General features: G+C 44.0%; 1 protein-coding gene across 1 annotated transcript; it reads right to left on the bottom strand.

Annotated features, from left to right (window-relative positions):
• Window positions 1-9,675: 9,675 nt before the first annotated feature.
• On the bottom strand, window positions 9,676-20,321 carry LOC147014264 (von Willebrand factor C domain-containing protein 2-like). Its single transcript, XM_085852075.1, has 3 exons — window positions 19,242-20,321; window positions 10,614-10,743; window positions 9,676-10,051 (listed from the first exon to the last, which is right to left on the bottom strand). Exons 1-3 carry the CDS (start codon window positions 19,923-19,925, stop codon window positions 9,912-9,914), a joined length of 954 nt encoding a protein of 317 aa, XP_085708201.1. The 5' UTR covers window positions 19,926-20,321; the 3' UTR covers window positions 9,676-9,911.
• Between the last annotated feature and the right edge of the window lie 192 nt (window positions 20,322-20,513).

Below are 20,513 nucleotides of genomic sequence, written 5' to 3'. Positions count from 1 at the left end.
CAGCCCAATGCAGTATACTAATTAAATTGACTAATCATGTTTAACATGTTGCAATTGAAAGAATTCCGTTGGAAACATAATACTAATCCTGTGTTATATTTACAGCTTCATATATATCTGCTTTGGAAAATAATGACTTGTTATGCAGTAATTCTATTGTTCGGTATTTTCTTGCGTATCTTTAATTGTCATTTTATACAAGCTGTGAACTAAAAAGAAATCTGGGGGTTTTTTTTTTTGCAGAATCAGTTCTTGCAAAATGCATGGCCTGCAAGATAAGATGTTATCTCCTCCTGTCTGTTTTTAAGGCTACTCCATGGGGATTTGCTTTTGCAACAAAATGTAGAGCTTGACATTTGAATGTTTTGCATTCTGTTTTAATTCAAACCTTAATGAGTATAAGTTTACAGCTTATTGAAGCAGTTGGTTCTTATTAGAAGCTACTTGGAATGTGAGAACATGTTGGGGAATTATTCACAAACTTTTCTGTCCTCGTCAAGCACTTTTGGACCTCTCCAGTTGAAACATTTTAAGTTGTAACCAATCTGATAAAATGAAGACATTCTGCCCATATCACAATGTTGATGAAAACCCACGTGATATGCTATAATTGAGAAGATCCTGTTGGGAATATTCATTTTCTTTGCATTCTATAAATTGACAATGATCAATCAAATTGACGAACTATTTAGTTACATGATTAAATAGCTTGTAAAATTTGGTTAACTTCATACTTAAAATTATATTTTATCTGGCTTGGGAAAGTGCTGAAGTGGCCATTATCTAGCAGCTGTGTATTTCATCATTGGACCTTTAGAAGGTGTTTGTGCTTTTGAATTTTGCTGAGTTCATCCTCCATAAGCAGTTTTGCTAAAATCATCTCATTGCATCATTGTTTGCTTGAGTGTATAAAAACTGACACTTGCTGGGCACTTAGAGAGGATTCCACCATTGTTGGAGTGCCTTCCTCCATACGTGTGTTCAAAGTGATTCAACTCTGTGAAATAAAATTGTTAAAAGAATCTGTGAGTGAGTTTTCTTCCACACTACTATTGACCGAATCTACCCTAGTGTTGAACTCTCTCTCTCTGCAAGTGGTGTTCTCATGGGTATTGTCATACGTCTTATGGCCGCTTATCTTATATATGTGAGTATACCTGAAGTGAATATGCTTCACATTTGTTGTGGACCAGATAGACTTCATCTGACACCAAAATCAACATTCTTCAATGATAAATAGCTGAGTTATGTCAGACAGGCTTGACACCCACATGCTGCCCCCTTTAAGGGGGTGGGGGTGCAGTGCAAGGGGATTGGAATTGGCACACGTAACTATAAATCCTCCATCATGCAAAGTCCTTCCTTGGCACACTTCAGCTCCTGACCATATACAAAGCTTTCATCTGTTGCCTGATGGAGTAATGCTCTCCCCTCTGGGCTGGTGCTACCGCCTCTCACCTTTCCCAGCTTCACGCTGTGGAAACCAAGGCATTTAAAATCATTGGTATCTCCCACAATGAAGCTGAGTCTTTGGGTCTCTCACTCTCTCACTGCATGGAAGGTTGGTGGTCTTTCTCAGTGTGACCACTCCTTGGCTTTTTTCACAAGATCTTGGCTATTCGTTGTTCACCTTGGCGTCTAGGTTTTCTATAGGTTTTCTTGGCGTATAGTTTTTCTATTATCATCGCTCTTCCGAAACCTTGTAAATTCTTGGCTTTTTTCATTGGCTCACCGTGGCATTTATGAAAATGAGGAGTGGTCACACTGGTCTTTCTGTCTCCCACCGTTTCCTCTCTGGCCTCACCCCTCATGTTCTGTCTGTGATCTGTCCCCCTTATGTTTCCACATGGTACTGAAGGTCTGCCAGCAATCACCTTCTTGTAAAACTGCCAAAATCAAGAATTACTACTCACCTTCACTCTTTCATTCCTCTTTTTCCCCACCTCTGGAATAAACGCCCACACTCTCTTCAATCCCACTCTTCCCTCCAGGTCTTCAAAACAGCTGTTCACCACCATCTCATGTCATCCCCCGTCCAAAACAATGATCTTTTCTACCCCTGTTAATCTACCCCCATACCCACCTCCTTCAAATTTCCTACTTCCCTTCCTGAAAGTCCCTTTAGTGTCCATCTTGTTTACCCCATGTACACGCTCCCATCCCTCTCCCTTCCACAGATCTCCTCATTCCTCTGCTCCTACTGTTTTGTGCTTCTCTCTCCTGCCCCTCTTGTCTCCTGCTCCTTTTGTTATATGGTGTGTGTATTAGCTCTCATACGAGCCTCGACAATGGATACATTAAAAAAAATCTGCTCCTCAGACCACAAACAATAGAAAATGCACAAATATTGCTATTCACAGTGTTTCAGACACTTCAGGTTTTTGACCCCACTATCTCTGGACATGCGCAATCAGGACGAATTCAGAACCAAAGTACGTACTGCTAAACTACAGGTTCGTTTTCCGATTCACGTTCAAAATATAACGTTCAATTGAAATGAAGTTGATCCTCTATCATAAACTGACGTTTGTGGACAGAAGAATAGACAGACAGATGGAAGTGAACCAATTGTTGAACTCCATTTTCACTTCCTGTCCACGGGATAACAACACTGACCAACAGTGTTGAATCAGGAGTCGCACCAACACAAGCTTGGTGTTCAGATGGGAGGGATCACAAAATAAGCCATCTCGTTGAGAAGATGTGTTTTAAATAACGTAATCACCATGTAATGCTTTACTCATTCTTCATTGTTACATCTGCCACATTCATGTTTTCACCAATCTGTCTGTTTGAAAAAAACTTCTGAAAATCGAAGATTTTTGAAGCATATTGATTGGTTACGTGTGTTATTCTGTATGTGTTTGTTTGCATGTCAATCACCGACAGGTCACATTTTTAAACCAATCTTCACGAAACTTCACGAAATAGTATAGTTGATCATAAACAAGAACCCTATTGATTTTGAGGTCAAAAGGGTAACAGGCCAAAGGTCAACAACATTGTCAAATTTCTAAAATCATCAATTTTCATCCGATTGATTTGAAATTTGAAGAGGATTTGCAGATCAGGTCAGTGAATTCAACCACCAATTATTTTTGAGGTCAACATTGACCAAAAGGTTAACATAGGCCAAAGGTCAGCAACTTAGGTGAGATTTCTAAAATCTTCAATTTTTATCCGATTCACTTGAAATTTGAAGACGATTTATATTTCAGGTCACGGAATTCAAACAGTGAATTATTTTTGAGGTCAATATCGACCAAAAGGTCAACATAGGCCAAAGGTCAACAACTCAGTTGGAATTTCTAAAATCCTCAATTTTCATCCCATTAACTTGAAATTTGAAGAGGAGTTGTATATTTGGTCATTTAATTCAACCACCAATTATTTTTGAGGTCACCATAGGCCAAAAGGTCAACATAAGTCTAGTTTCTGAAATTGTCAATTTTCATCCGATTGACTTGAAATTTGAACAAGATTTCCATATCAACTCAATAAATTCAACCACCAATTACTTTTGAGGTCTAAAGGTCAACATAGGCCTAATTTCTAAAATGGCCAATTTTCATCCAATTGACTTGAAATTTGAAGAGCATTTTCATGTCAGGTCAATGAATTAAACCACCAATTAATTATTTTTGAGATCAAATGTGTTTTAGGGATTTTACAAGAACTGTATTGTGCTCTGCATGACGTCTTTCTTGTTTGTGAACAGGATATCTCAAAAAGTTATGCATGGATTCGGACAAAACTAGGTGGACAGTTTGGGTGTTTAACCAGAGTTGGTGTCAAAGCCACCCAATGCTCGCCTGTTTATACATTTATCGTTTTTAAAAGACTCGTCTAATAATTAATATTTTTTATAAAGCATTGCAGTGAAGTCTGATCCAAATAATTTTAAAGCAATATATGTATTTGTATATTGTAATCAGTAACAAGAGCGCAAGTAAGCACAATATATGCCCAAACAAGAAGGTATATACAGAATTGTGCTACTACATGGAAAAACAGCATCCTGGTTGGCATGGCAACCACTTTAGATGACGAACATATGTCACGACAGACCGTCTCCACAGTCTGTACCTACGTACTAAATATGAAACGTGAAAGTTGAAAACTTTGGGAGTTAGAGTGCGGACAGGAACTGATGGAAAACAGCATCCTGGTTGCCATGGCAACCACTTTAGATGACGAACATATGTCGTGACACACCGTCTCCACAGGCTGTACCTATGTACCAAATATGAAACGTGAAAGTTGAAAACTTTGGGAGAGTGCGGACAGGAACGGATGGACGGGCGGACGGACGGACAGACAGGTATCACATTGTACGCCCCGATATATGTATATATATATATATATATATATATATATATATATATATATATATATATATATATATATATATATATATATATCGGGCATATCAAAAAGTGTGGTAGATAAAAACATTAGAAAGGAAAAAATAACTTGCACCAAAAACTTTAACATTTTCATGCTCACGCAGGGGGTATCGCTATAGCTCTCTGTTCTTCGAACAGGCGAGCTAAAAGGACAAATCATTTCAATTTCGGTGAATATCTGATTCTGGATACAGATACGAGAATTTAAAATAAATTTTCAAGTGATTCTTCACCATTGAGAGCTAGGGCCAAAAACGGTAGATCGCATGACATTTCAAAAAGTTGTAGATGAGTTATGACAAAACGATGTGGATGAGTTGGTTAGGTAACAAGAACAAGCCAATTAGATTTTGATTCAGGTCTGGATCCAGATCCAGCCCATCAGTGGTATACAAAATGTAAACTGTTCAGCCTGGTGGAGTCGCGGAGGTAAGTGCTCTCCCGTGTATTGTCCTAGTTAATGCAGTTTTTCATTAAAATCCTTATTGTTTTAGTAGTTTGTCCTACACCGTATTATGGAGCTTGTTGATTACTACCTACATAGTCACACACGTACAATTTTTATGATTTTCATATTCGCAAACCTAACCACATGTTTGAACTGTTTGGCAATATATAATACTTATTGGTACCTTTTGTTTATTTTGATTTTAGGTTTATCTTTTAATAATATAGTGTTTGCACACGTTTGATTCTTCATTTTGCTGTTTTCTCTTTGAATCTTGGCTGATGAAAAGCTTTTAATCTGCCTTTCATTCCTTTCACCCATACTTTTCAGATAATCCAAACGATTTAGTGAGTATATTAAGGATTTTTTAAATCCATTGTATTACTAATCGGACAACCACAATGTTATGAAGACTTGTTAATGGACAAGAAATGGAAACGCCAATGTAAAGTCACTTAACAGGGCATTGGACCACCACATGTGGCCAGTGTGGCCTTCATGTGCTGTGGTAGAGTCCACCAGCATCTGGAATTCTGCAGGAGGGATGTGACATCATTCTTCCATGAGAAAGTTAATCAACTCATACCTGTTTGATGGAGTTGGAAAAAGCTGTCTCAGACATTGTTCCAGAGTATCCCATAAATGCACGATTGGGTTCAGATCTGGTGCCTGAGAAGGCCATGACATATCAATTGGCGACCGACCACACATGCTTAGTGAATGTGGGCATTGGGGCGGGGGGGGGAGCTCCTTTTGCAGCCATGCTAGCCATAATTATAGGCAACCAGGTCTGTGCAGCATTTTTATACATGACCCGAAGCATGCTGGGATGTTATTTATTTAATTAACACATGGACCACACCTGTGTGGAAGCCATTGCTTGCTGTCCCTCATTTACCCACGTGTTTCCATTTTTTTGTCCACTACCTGTACATTGCTTTACCTCTTTTGATCCATGATTCAAACATAATGGTCTCTGCTACGTTTTGTTGTTCTTTCTCTTCATCAACAGCAGTTTCCTTTACCGGGAAGAGTATTTTGATGGTGTAACTCATTGCTTTCATTTAACGGACCTTACATCGAATTGTCTTCGTTTATATGACCAAGATCGCCCGTCATAGTTATTGTTACAGATGTTGCATCAGAAGCGCTTTAGACAATTCCCCACAACCCTTTTAAGGCCCTTTTTTAAACCTCCATTCATGGAGACATTAGTATTACAATAAAGGAAAGCTGCGTACTCGTGTTCTACATTTTGAAAGATCTTCTGTATTTCCCTTCTTGGTTAATGCACCATCGGCTGTTACATTGTTAAACGCATCAATCAGCCTTCCTGGCTTTTAGAAGCCTTTTTGGCTCGATGGTCAGCCCAGTCCCTAGTGGAAGGAATATATTCACGGACACGTTTTTGGCTCCCTAGTTGTCATCTCTGTTGGGAAGAGCCCTTTCTATATAAAAAGGTTAAAAAAAAAAGTAAACGTTATATCCAAAGCTAAGGATGTGTTTGTACTTCAGCCCTAAGACCAAAGAACACAATCAAACAAAGCTTGTTAAACTAAGAGGGTGCACACACACTTTAGCCTGAAGGTCAAAACTCATGATCAAACAAAAACACATCCTCACCCACAAGGTCAGAATGAAAGGTTGTACCACAATCGCTTGGGGTCCACTGGACATCACACATCATTGGATGAGTGACATAAAGCAAGTGGGGTTGGGAGGACAGGATATGAGAAAGAAGAGGAAAAGGGTGGATGGATGTCGGAGAAGGCAGCACTCTTGAAAGACTGGAAGTTGGAGTACTACAACAGACACTCGAAACATAATTTTAGTTTCTTCCAAATATAACAGTCGATCAATATTGTCAATCAATAATAATATAACAGATTAAATTTCAGTAAACTAATGAAGTTTTCAAATTGTGACAATTGTGGGTGGAAAGTACCAGATTGGGTCGAAAATTTGTCATCGATCATGAAGCGTCGAAGATGAACTTTGACTGTGAACCTTTGAAATCCGAACTGCCTTTCTTTAATCCTTCCGGTACTAGGAATGTTTACATCAAATAAGAAATGATTACATTAACATCCGGGATTTTAACTTGTGTATCTTATCTTACTATACATCTGCAACTCCCTTACTATTATCATTCAATCCTCTTGAACTCGAGCAATATTCTTACAAATTCAATGGATTCAAGTTCTCGGTTTTTCACTGCATAAAGCGTCAGGCATGAGTACGTGAACTTTGTGCATTTATAAATATTAATATTTGATGGTATCATCAAAGATATGGAAGCATTCAATGCCTCCATCCCTATATTGATTAAAGCCAAGCCAAAGCCAGTAAAATACAATTGTTTGGGTGTATCAGAGATGCTTAACCACATGCAACAGAGAATGTTTGCGAGTTTGACATTTGTAGGTCAACACCTGGAGGTGGTAGCAATATTAAAAAGTGTGACAGCACAACAAACGAATATTGTTTCACAACACAAAACAATGCTGCAATGTATAGACATTGACATATAAGCACCAATTATCATCATTGAAGGGTTGACGCAATACAGTGCAAAGCCACAGTTGGTCGATGAAGAGATATTCAAGTTAAAATGTTTTACTAATTCCTTAATTCACTTAATTGGTGGAATATGTTGTTCTTCGGTGAATCAATAACATATCCTGAACCATTTATTTGAACGTAGGAATTTTTGAAACTTTTAAGCTTACTTATTTCAACATACATCAACTGTGGCTTCACACTTTACTGCGTCAATCCCAAAATTTCTGCACCATATATCACGACGGATTTTGTCCTGAATCTCACCACGTGACTGCATTTTGGGTCATTGGAAATTCAATGTTGGAGTCTTTACAATAGAAATGTAATGGAATGATTTCATGCTGGCAGTTTTGACATCGGCACATACCAACATGTAACATGATTCCATCACGAAGCAGAGTTCCCGGTAATAACTGTGAGTTTGAATAAATGCTGCATTTTGGATGCAGCCAAGTGTGTCAGCCACTCGGTATACTGAGATGTACCACCAGCTCCTTGGCCAAGCTTAACACTGGTGTTCATTGATTTCATAAATTTGAATTGTTTGTGCATATCTCTTCTATGTCTGTCTCTGTCTCTCCATTGTATCTCTGGCTATGGCACTCTCTTTCTCTTTCTCAGTCTGTCAATCTCTGGCTCCGTCTGTCGCTCTTTCGTTCTATCTGTCGCTGTCGTTCTCTCATCCTATTTGTCACTCTCGCACTCTCATTGCGTCTGTCACTCTCCCTCCCTCACCCTCTCTGTCGCTCAAATTTTTTCAATCTGTCTTTCACTCGAGCTCTCGCACGCTGTCTGTAGCTCGGACTCTTTCGCCCTGTCCGTTACTCTTGCTCTCTCACCCTGTCCTTGCTCTCACTCTCTCACCCTGTCCGTTGCTCTCACTCTCTTACCCTGTCTGTCGCTGTTGCTATCTCGCCCTGCCTCTCACTATCGCTCTCTCACCATATCTGTCGCTGTCACTCTTTCGCCCCATCACTGTTGCTCTCTCACCCTGTCTGTCACACTTGCTCTCTTGCCTTGTCTGTCTGTCATGCCAAGTCTCTCGCTGTGCTTTTCTTTCTGACACTCTCACTGTGTCTGTTTCTCCATCACTTTGTCTGTCGCTCTCACTCTCTTGCTCCGTTTGTCTGTCCCACTCTTGCTCTCTCACTGTCTATCTATTGCTCTCTCTGTGTCTTTCTGTCACTCTCTCACAGTGTCTGTCTGCCACTCTTTCTTTCTCTCTTTCGCTCTCCCGCTCTGTTTGTCACAGTCTCGGTCTCTCTCTCTCTCTCTCTCTCTCTCTCTCTCTCTCTCTCTCTCTCTCTCTCTCTCTCTCTCTCTCTCTCTCTCTCTCTCTCTCTGTCGCTGTCTCTGTCTGTCCCTTTCTCGCTCAACCTGACTGTCACTCTCTCGTTCTTTCTGTCTGTCGCTCTGTCTGTCTGTTTCTCTCTCACTCTGTATGTGTGTCACTCTCATTCTGTCTGTCTGCTGTTCTCTCACTCTGTCTGATGCTTGCTATCTCACTCTGCTTGTCTGTCACTCTCTTGCTTTCTCGCTCTGTCCGTCTGACGTTCTCTCTCTCTCTCTCTCTCTCTGTCTGCCCCCCCTCACTTTGTCTGTCTGTTGCCCTCGCTGTCCCGCTGTCCCTGTCCCGCTGCCTCTCTCTCTCTCTCTCTCTCTCTCTCTCTCTCTCTCTCTCTCTCTCTCTCTCTCTCTCTCTCTCTCTCTCTCTCTCTCTCTCTGTCTGTTACACAGTTTATCTGTCTCAGTTTCTCTGTCTCATTGTATCATGGTTATCACTGTATTTTCCCCCTACTTCCCCACTTTCCTTCCTGAAAGTCCCTGTCATGTTCAGACCTGAAAGTCCCTGTAGTGTCCATCTTGTTTGACCTGTGCACCCCACCCCATCCATAGATCTCATGTGTCTGTTCCACGTTGTTTTTTCCTTCCCTCTCCCATCCCTCTTGTCTCCTGCTCCCTTTGTTGTATGCTCTCTGTGTTTGCTCTCTTACGAGCCTTGACAGTGTATACAAGAAGAAAATAAACAACTGAATCACTCTCTCACTGTATCACTGTCTCTGTTTCATTACATCATTCTCTCTCTCTCTCTCTCTCTCTCTCTCTCTCTCTCTCTCTCTCTCTCTCTCTCTCTCTCTCTCTCTCTCTCTCTCTCTCTCTCTCTCTCTCTCTCTCTCTCTCTCTCTCTCTCTCTCTCTCTCTCTCTCTCTCTCTCTCTCTCTCTCTCTCTCTCTCTCTCTCTCTCTCTCTCTCTCTCTCTCTCTCTCTCTCTCTCTCTCTCTCTCTCTCTCTCTCTGTCTGTCTGTACATGGTAACTTTGCACATTAATCCTGAACAATGCATGACTGCTGTCATTGTACATTACAAAACCATATAATCAGACTACCGATCAGATGAGATGATGACAGGCAGGTTTTCCATTGATTGTCGACATTGGGCACACATGATTGCCAAGTTCTTCTTCCCTGGCATATAACCACATTGCATGCGGTGCACTAGCAGAGGAGCTGCGTGCAGTTTGCCTGGTTTTCCCAGCGCCACCATTCACCCTCTTGCTGACAGCGACACACCGAGCAATTCACAGCGACATCACTACCGGCAGGTATGACAAGTGAGCCAGCATAGCAATTGGGACCTGCGAACAGGGGTGACAATCATTTTTCACCCCTTTTGCAATGTATTAATGGCTTTCAAACTGACAATAATAAATTTTACCAATAAGTTATGCAAATGAATCCTCGCTCACCCTCACATGGTTGGCCATATACAAGCTGCTCTTTGATAATTTTAAACCCTTATACTTGATTCCAAATTATCTGAATGTGTTGTATTTTAAGTTCACCAACCCTTCTCATTAATATTTTGCTGCACCTCTAACTGCACTGGTTTATGGCTAAGGCCAAATGAGACTTCACGAATTGTGAGATAGACATAAACCTGGTTTGGCCAATGTGTAAAGGACATGGCTGTCTCAAAATAAAAATCTGAGAAATTGTTCAGAAATTGTCAAAAAAAACTGATCATGATCAAATCTAGTAATTCTCATTTTTTTTCATTGTGAATTTTGTTTCACTTTAAGAGCGTTAACCGAAATTATCAAATCGATGGCATGGTTTGTCTGGTGTATTTTCCTGAATAATCTTGGAATGCACTGTTTGAAGTCTATGATGCGTTGTGCCCGAGACTGTATTACTGACCGTTGTTGCAGATGGGGCAACACCTGTGTGCGTCGTACACTGGGTTGACGCAGGGGGGTATGGGGCAGGCGCTCACAGTGCAGTGCACCTCACCGTCGGCTCCGCAGACGCAGCTCTCACATGGCGATAGCTGCGATCACGAAACATGCATCGTCACCAAACAATTTTACCTTCCAAATAAATTCTTCCAAGCCCCCAAATGACAACATATTTCATTAAATATAACAATTGCACATGCTTGGAACCAAATTCGCAAAAAGTCTCTGGTGACCGACTGTATGTGCATGGAAATGTTTCATGAGATATCGTCCTAACTCGTAAAATCCACAAAACTTCAACGCTTTAAAATTGATTCCAAAATATTTTAGTTTATATAAAATGTCATTCTCAAAACTAATAACTAAATATTTTCCGCCTCAACAGAGGGAAGACAGAAATGGAGTAGAACACTTACTAGTGCACATCAGTTACAAATTTTGCTGTTCCTCTGAAGTTCAAAGCGATCCACTTGTACTGTCCTACCAGAAGTCGTGGGACACAACACACGTAGCCTTTGCAGTCATGAGTATTGCCAATATGTGTGTACGATTTGCATAACCGTGAAAATCATTACTATTTAGAGTACAAACACAGTTTCGTTGCTCAGTTTCAATTCGTCAAATTCCCGAGGAAGGAGTTAATGGAGTCCTGTCAAAGAATGATAATGGACTATCAGTGAGTGGGGCACTGACATCAGCACGTTCCGTCTACCATCTGAGTCATCTCCAAAATAACCATAGGAAACATAGTCATGAAGTGGAAAGCTACAGGCAGCACTAATCTTGATCCATCAATCGAGCAAACGGTCAAAACATCCTCAAGAGGGAAGAGAACCCTGTTATGTGATTGGTCGTTGCTTCCCTTACAGCATGCCTCCATGATATGACAAGACTTTTTGGAAAGTCGAGTTGGTTTGTCGTGCCAGCAAGCTACTATGTATGGAGTTCATCTCCGCATCGATCCTTGCTTTCCATGAAATAGCACCAAACAGCTGTAATACACCTGCATTTCATCATTGTGGTCAATGCATGGCATCATCAGGTGCAGTACAATGAACGAGTATCCCGGATCCTAAAAATGTCGAAACAGGTTTTGTGTGGTGATGAGTGCAGGTATAAATCATACTAAAAGATTCAATTTGATGTTTGTCTGTCTGTCTGTCTGCATCTCTGGGGATGATGCATTCAGTCGTTACTTATCCAATCTCAGCCAAACCTTCCAGGGGGATGAAGGGTTATAAAACAAAGGCAGTAGCTACTTGGTTTTCCCCCTCCTGGGGGTTCCAAATGCGGGGCTGACGCAAATTCTCCCTGTAAATGTGTAGCACCGCTCCCAGTTATGGTGGCAGAGGATATGACGAGTGACGCTTCAGACCCATTAATTGGATCAGGAGTCATAGGCCTTCACCTTAATTTCTCAGTCTCTTAGCATATGTTACTTTCGACTCGACTGCAAAATATCCGGAGGAATTCCCATGTTTTATTGCCTTTGTCCACCTTGGGAAAACGTCATGTTAAGGTGAATTGATAGCAGCTTGGGCGTCCTTCCAGGTTGTCATGGAGTTTTTCAAAGGCCGCTTCTGATAACAAAAGTAATACCGACAGCAATAATGATAATAGCATCATAATATTAACAATAATATAATTGGCAGTAAAAAAATAAGGCCAATAACATGACCCTGTACAGAGTGGGTGTTTGTAGTTGTTCAAATCTGAGAAGCATCAGTTGTGTGCCAATTATAGATTCTAATAAAAACGACCAAAAACTTATAATAAAATAGGGATGCACTATGCGAGGTATGGCACAGAATCACCTTTTCATCAAAAGAATACCAAACAAACCAGTAGCAGGTGCGAGATGTAAAGGGTCCATGCTGTGATCATGGCCCAGGGATGCCCAACAAGACATTACCTCGTAAATGCACACACACCAAGCCTTGCTAAGTGTCTGTAATAATAAATGTCAGTATGTGTCAGTATGTCAGTCAGTCAGTCAGTCAGTCAGTCAGTGTGTGTCTTCTCCATAACTGCAAAACCATGAAACCTATCAGCCTGAAACTTTGCATGCACACTAAGAAAAACTCCAAGGTAGTGCAGGAGTGAAAATTTTATGTTTGGGTTAATTAAAACATTCCTTTTGAAGATAATTAACGGCCTGATTTAATGATCCTTTATCAAGGGTCATCCGTGGTCACCTCGCTGGGGTCTTAATTTGCCTTTTTTTGGGGGGGCCTGCTGAACAATGCCTTGACTTGGAACAGGCCACTATGGTTTCTTAACAATAAAGTTTTTTCTTCACTTTTCTCACTCAGATCGTTAAATGCCTGATCATCATCTCTATGAATCACTGGATACACTGCAACATTAATAAACGTCTCGAGACGCACATCCGTGGCTTTAGGCCGATTTCATTTCCGCACATGCCATAACCTCGAGAATCTCTTAATCTGAGCCAAATTTCAAAATGTAAACTCCAGAATTGAACTTATCAGCAGTTCCGACTGCTAAAAAAAGTGTTCATTTGTCCAATTCGGATATTGCTTGACATTCCGGATGCCTCTGAGTGCATGGTATTTATTTGACCGATCGGCGATTGGTAAATGCTTGCCAAACCAGCTGTTCCTTATCAACGGTTTTCTTGGAGTGCTTGCTCGTGTGCTTAAGCCACTTGGCGAGCTTGGTTGTTCGTTTCCAAGCCATGGTCATACATGACAAAAGTATTTGCACTGTCACTGAATATATCGATCCACTTGAGCAAAGTTCAGGCCCTACTCGCATCTGTTTGGCCCCGTGGTGTCGTGCGTGCGGTGCCTTCGGCAGTGTTTTGCTTGCTGAAAATGTGCAATTTAATTTCGAGGTTTCACCTTTTTGTACAATCTTTCATTATACAACCCGTCACTTTGACATAGATACATCTTCCATGGCGATACCGTGGAACGGTTCTCTGTGGGGGCATCTCCAGAGTTAGCAAGGCCCCTCACACTTCCCTACTCCTAACCCCCCTCCCCACTTCGCCCTCCTCTCTCCCACCCTCCCGGAGTGTATAGCGACATTTGGTGAGGCGTCACTCTCCCCACCCCCTTCCTAGCTCCCTCATCCCTCCTCGCTCCCCTCCCTTCCTCTCTCTCCCTCCCCCTCTCTCCCTCCCCTCCCTCATTCTCCCCCTCCCCCCCTTTATATGCCCATCAGCGAAGCGATGGGTTGTATTTGTGAGTTGTCAATAAATCCTGCTTGTCCCATTACTTGTGCATAGGATGGTTAAGTAAAAAATGGAGAATTTTTGGTACCCTCTCCAAGCTCATGCTTCACATCTCTGATACATACGTGAGCCATGAGCTGATGACTTAGTGGAATGTCCTATTTCCACCCATTGCGTGAACATGGGGAGTATTGTTACGAACTTGGAAGCTTACTGCACACAACAGCCAGAGTCCTTATAGCTCAGTTATATCGGTAAGTGTGTGTTTCTAGTTAGGGTCCCGTCCCTCGTCTAATGGGAATGAAATGTATGTGCGCTGCGGAGTTATTTTGATGGATAGGATTTTTACATTTTACATCACCTACAACAACAACAACACTCTGCTCTCGGTATTCCTCGTGCGCTGCTCGCTGGCATGCGGGCATGTCTGGAATTTCATGCCCCAGGCGGTGTGCGTTTCAGTGTGGATTTCGCACCGCATATGGTCACAAAGCGTTTCGCTTCAGCTGCACACCAAATAAGGGTATGCGTCGTTTTCCGCCCAATGGGCGACGAGCAGACCAGAGTCGGGGCGGTCCTTGGCAAGAAGGCGGAGCCGCGACACGCCGTCCACGCAATGGGAGCGGACGGGCCCCAAAAGAAAAGCAACAAAGAAGAAACAAATGATTCAGTCCAGTCTGCTCGGGTGCACGTCTCAGTCCCATCTGCTTGAGTGCGCGTCTCAGTCCAGTCTGTTCGAGTGTGCGTCTCTGTCCGGGTCTGCGGCTGACTGCATCGCACGGATCTGAGGCGTTTCGTCTGGCGCATTGCTGCAGCGGTCGACCATCTCAACTCGGGAGATCATCTCGTGTCGCCTACCTGTGAGCCGGAGGAGCGTGCCAACGCCTGACGCTACCCTCTGTACCTAGTGCTTGGAGCGGCCTCGTGTTGCGGGTTCGAGTCCCGTTACCCCAAGATCGTCAAGAACCACATGAGGTGGACAGGTCCAAGCTAGATTCTCTTCCCTCAGCCCATCTTCCCTCCGAGCTGACGAGGTCCATCTCTTTCTGGGCATTTGTGTGTGCGTGTGTGTGTCCTTGGGCCCCGTCTCTAAGTAACGACTGTGTAAGTACTTTCTTTGCTCATTGCACATTGCATTTCTTATGGTCGTGATAACTCTGCCCTTTGTGTGCTTCCCCTCCCCGATTATTGTAAAATTAATACCCCTATTGTTGAATGTACCAGCTCGTTTCTGTTCTTCTTTCATTTGTTTAGCACAGTGCGTGTTGGGAAATTGGGAAATGGTAAATTGTGTATTTGGACCGACGGGTCTTGGTAACCATCCGCTCGGGTTACGCACGGTTCGAGCACGGTAACGGCTCATCCCGCTCGAGGCCTGCCGAGGTTGTGAATTCCCCGGTAGCTTTGCCGCGTGGATACTTAGGTATATTGAAGTTGGCAATTAACCCTACTCCACGCGGTCGAATTATTGGTGATTCACGGTCCTGTAAGGGACCCGTGCCTTTTCGGAGTTCTCCGAGAAGCACGATCTAGATTCCGGGTGTTCGGTGGAGCTGACTCTACTGCTCCACCTCGCGGTCGTGCTCGCCACCAAGACCCGGCCCAAAACAGTATTCCCTGTCAACAAAAATAAATAAATTAAAAAGATGGTGGACGCTTTTGTCCAGTCCAAAAAAAGCTTTTAATCCTAATTATTGTGGGCTTGGCAAAGGCAATATCAAGGAGATGCTTTGATGTGATTGAGAAACTTTCCACTTTTGCTCATGAATAATGTTGATCTGGTGAAAACCGGAAAGTAACTCCATTCATAATATTGCATTTTAAAAGTTCACTACTTTAGCTGCTCGTGGATGGAATTTCAAATCATTTGACTGAATATTTAACTGTAATGAGCTTAAAGTTTCCTTTTTTTCATTCAATAAAGCGTCGAAGCTCACGGAGAAGCTTGGACGTATGTCGTACGTTGCATGTCGAGACATCGGTGTACTTTGACTTCAATAATAAGGGCAGGCATCGGATACAATGGACAAGGCGATGTACCACATGGATTTGAACTCGGGGTCACAGCATCATCCAGGTCATGTTCTCAGATGGGAATGTCAAAGGTTTATAAACGTCTATGTTGGTTTTTTGAAATAGTTGGACCGAGCAGGATAAAGCCGAGAGGTATGTACACTTCAATGAGCTGTCTATCCTGGGTTTGAATCCTGATCCAGCTATAAACGGTCATCTTGGTGTTTCGCAGGTATTGCGAGGTATGGATGTGTGTGCATTGTTCATCAGAAGGAAGTTAAGCTCATGGAGGTCCCAGGACGCTAAATATCCCACATATTTTGTCTTCCATGAAGAGGAAGCGAATTATCACCTGAACCCTGAACAAATTACAAATTCCTGCCCAAATCACCTTCAGTTGAATTCCAGGACTGGACGTCCGGTTCGTGAAAAACTTTGGCCAAAAAACTTTCCCGGCCATTCTCACAAAAAGGTGGCAATTATTGGGGTGAAAGTAGTAATATTAGTAGTTGTAGTTTGTCCTGAAAGCTGACTTTAGAAAAATAAGTAGTAGTAGTAGTAGTAGTAGTAGTAGTATATGAAATGGTTGCATTGAATTCAGTTGGTCACTCGATATAAGATCAGACTCAAACGTAAGGGGAGAAAGGGGCGCTTGTGGACCATCCGATCCGATGTTCCATGCAGTGTTTTAGAGCTCGTTGGTTCTGCCAAAACAGTTTCTTGGCTCGGAGTTATGCTGTATGGTGTGCCATCTCTCTGCCAGCAGGAGTTAGGCAGGAATTTGGAATTTGTTCAGGGTGCTGGCGATAGCTCACCTACTCTTTGCAAGGGACACCATGGCAATTATTGGGATCCTCAACGTCCACCAACTAATGCCGGTAGACGGGACACAAGTTTAACGTCCATCCGAGGGACAGCACACCCATTGATGAATTACCCTGCCCGTGAAACACCGGGATGGCAGTTTATAGCTGTGTCGGGGTGCGAAGCCAGGCTATATAACTTTGAGGCGAGTGCGCGTACCTCCAGGCCATCCAGTCAGCTGTGGAGCATATATTGGAGGTAAATGGGAGCACCGAATAGGTAGATGATCCATTACGTCGTTATACAGATGGATATCCCCTTTACAAAGGTTTCCATGATGTTCTCGAATGCATGTGGTTCAGGACACTAACTCCTCTTGATTCACTTCTGGTCATTGGACTTGATTTTCTGAATGCTTGTGTGATGCATTATCACCCGGCATGGGCCTGCAGGTTATTAAAAACAGTTTTCAATCCTTATGAACCACGACAATATAACTTGATTATACGTTAAAAAACACAATCCCATTGTAAAAGGGGGGAAGAGGGATTAATGCATCCACCATGGAATACCAACAAGGTGGGATGGCCTGTTTTGCATTCCCATTTGAGAACTTCCCTCACCTGTCCCAGCTTCAGGTCCCAGGTATAGTTTGGTTATTATAAGGTTCTTGTTTTTATAAAAGTGCATTGACGTCGCCCGTCATTGGCCTTGCACACCGCACGAGTGTGATCCTGGAGACGAGAGGGTACAATGTACATGGATATATGATATATGTCATGTAAAACATATGATAAGTGGTAAAGTCATGACCGCCATGAAAGGTGGATGGATGTTACGTTATGTTTGCATCCCTGTGTTGTCGGTCCGTTATTTGCGAAACCGAACAAATCGAAGATTCGCAAGTACAGCATGTTGGTTGCTTTGGTTTGTCATTTTGTTTGTCTGTCTGTTTGTTTGTTTGTCGCCTGCAGGTCACAATTTTAATCCGATCATCACGAAACTTCACCACATGGTCGAGTTCGTCATAAGCAAGAAGCCGATTGTTTTTGAGGTCAAAAGGTCAACATAACAACTTTGTCAAATTTTCAACCGATCGACTTGAAATTTGAAGACGATTTGCACATCTGTTTTGAAGGCCAACATCGGCCAAACGTAGGCCGAATTTCTAAAACTGTCGATTTTCATCCGATTGAGTTGAAATTTGAACAGGATTATCAGATCAGCTCGCTGGATTCAACCACCAATTCGATTGATGGTTAAATTTGATTTTGCAAGTATCACGCTCTGCACGTTTTTCTTCTTTGTTTTTTTTTCGGTGTCTGTAAACAGGATATCTCAAGTTGTGGACAGATTGGGCCGAAATTTGTTGGACGGGTTTGGGTGTGCGACAAGGACGAACTGATTCGATTTTGGTTCAGGTCAGCAGATCTGGCCTGTCGGTGAAATACAAAACGTAAACTGTTCAGCCTGGCGGAGGATGTCCGCTCAACCGGGTGCCGTTGTAGTTTTATATTCACTTCATGTATTATTCTTCAAAGAAAGCATCAAAACGCTTGCCTCATGTGGCCAGCCATGCCCATCACGTGCAATTAATGGCTTGTAGGTCATTATCAACCATCGCTTCCAACACGAGCCGTCAATCTCAAAGTTTATTTCCTTTGGGTGGTGAAGGCTCGTGCGGGTGCACGCGCTTCGTGCGCACTGGTGCTGCGTACAGCAATCCGAGCTGTGCTTTGTACCTGTAATTGCAGCCCACAAGGTGCACCAACCGTGCCCTCATAACATCCCTTCTCCCCCGCGACCCACTCCCCCCCCCCCCAATCTCCTTTCCACATAAACTGCAATTACAAATCATAACCTTCTCGAATGTTCGACCCCCCCTCCCCCCGGGACCCCGATGGGCCAATAATGGTTAATTTAATAAACGCTGATTATGCTTCTGTTTCTTTCACTCTCGTTGTAATTACTTTTTGCTGAAGTCGTGTTTGCATTTGTAAGACCAAAAAGTTTGGTTTTATCACGAACAGCTTGGGTCTGATTCCTTGAACAAACTTTGAATGGAAAGGGTCCCCCTCACCCCCCACCCCCCTCCGTCCCCAAGAAGCGATCTTTGCCCGACATACTTCAATGCATTCCGAGCACTTCCAGTATTATTTGTTATAAAACAATGCACACGAGCACCTTGTTTGTGTTGTAAAAGCCGGCCGTCCACGCTCCGATTGACATGTACACAATTTCCCAACATGCTGCTCGGCTCATCTTGAGATCGACAACGTTCCCAGCTTGTACCTGCTTTGTCGCAACGGAAGCACATCTGCGATTATCAAGGTACATTGTGACCGGTTAAGATAAGATGTCCACCTGAAGATCGTCCGATTAATCGTTCCCCGGACGGCGGTTTAACCCGGGAGTTGAAGCGATAAGATGAAGCGTGAAATGGACGATATCCTGGAGAGGTAAACGGGAGGGGGGGGGCTCCCATGATGTCCTCAGTTGTATTAATTTGGCTACATTCATCACCACCCATTCCCCCCCCCGCCACGACCCCCGCCCCCCATCGCTCGCGCTCACCCTGAACTCCTGGAGGAGTGCGTAGCGGCGCACACCGTGCCGACAATGAGTGCGGAAAGCGCGGCACTGCGGGCAACACCCCCGATGACGCACCCGGGAGCACCGCGCGGGCAGGCGGGGGCACGCGGGTCGGCCGCACACGGGTCCTCGTGCTGTGCACACGCACGGGCACGCGTTCGTCCGCGTGCTTGGAGAGAAGCGCTCCCCGGCTGCGTGGACGCGCCCGTTCAAGTCCAGGCACACGCGGCTCTCCCGAGACCCACCATAGTCATGGTCAACGTCTTCTGGGTGTTCAGAACTATCGTTTGGGTCGTCACCACCATCGGTCGTACCATCGCCACCGATGCCGTCGCTATCGTTTTTTGTGTTTTGTCCGATGGCGTCGAATGGTGGAGCTCGGACAAAATCAGGTCCGGTGGTCTTCCCTGCCGACGTCAGCGGGTCCATCTTGCGCCCTAACAAGAGGCCACGGAGTTCGAGTTGGGGGTCAGGAACGGGGGTCGCATGAATAGGAGGAGGGCGCGAAGACATGAAGGTTGCATGGCCGGGATATGGAACTGGAGTTCGGGGATACCCGAGACCAAGAGTGAGCACCAAGATCGCGGCGAGACCACACAGCAGCGGAGCCAGCAAGAGCAGTCCGATGAAGACCAGGGGGCACGCGCCGGGTCCGGCGCTCGCCATGAGGCATCCCTGGAGCTCTGCGGCCCCTCCCACACACTCACGACCCGTTCTATAGACCCGTGATCCGCTCGCTATTCCGGACTACATCGGCCGCGTTGTGTCTACCTTCTGCACTCTCCGGTCCTCTTCCCCCACTCTCAGTCATCAAACTGCGATCCTTGAATTACCCCTCCTTTTTTATTATAGCCCCCCTTCCCCTCGGGCTTCCTCGCTCTCTCTCTCTCCCCATTCCCTCCTCCCAACCCGCCGATCGTGATTCATCTGCGTGCGTCGATCCCGCGTCTTTAACATGCAGAGCGCGCAGTCCCTGGGTCTTCCCTCGTGCGCCACCTCCCCCTTACACCCCACCGCACTCCCCCCGGCTCTCAACCTCATCGTCCTCTTCTCCCACTTCCCTTTAACCTCTCGATCCTTTACCCCCCCCCCCATTTCCCCCATCCTCATGATTATCCACCTTCATCGCCGTCTCCGAATTCTCTCCCCGTGACATGACGCAAGCGTTGCTCAGCTTTCTCCACTCATTCCAGTTTCGGTCCGGCAGTAGCCCTCCATGATCTGTCCATCCTCCCGAGGACGTGCCCGATCAAT

This window comes from Eptatretus burgeri, chromosome 13 (genome assembly GCF_056783735.1).
Source record: "Eptatretus burgeri isolate ZD-2024b chromosome 13, Ebu_testis_v1, whole genome shotgun sequence".
NCBI lineage: Eukaryota > Metazoa > Chordata > Myxini > Myxiniformes > Myxinidae > Eptatretus > Eptatretus burgeri.
This window is presented reverse-complemented; position numbering and strand designations above follow the sequence as displayed.

Bases quoted from the DNA above. Each gene is read 5' to 3' on its own strand.
- LOC147014264 (XM_085852075.1), bottom strand. From the start codon at position 19,925: ATGGCGAGCGCCGGACCCGGCGCGTGCCCCCTGGTCTTCATCGGACTG. The intron at 10,744-19,241 runs GTGAGCGCGAGC...TCGTGATCGCAG, and splicing joins CACTCCTCCAGGAGTTCAGG to CTATCGCCATGTGAGAGCTG. The intron at 10,052-10,613 runs GTCAGTAATACA...CCCTGTTCGCAG, and splicing joins TTGCCCCATCTGCAACAACG to GTCCCAATTGCTATGCTGGC.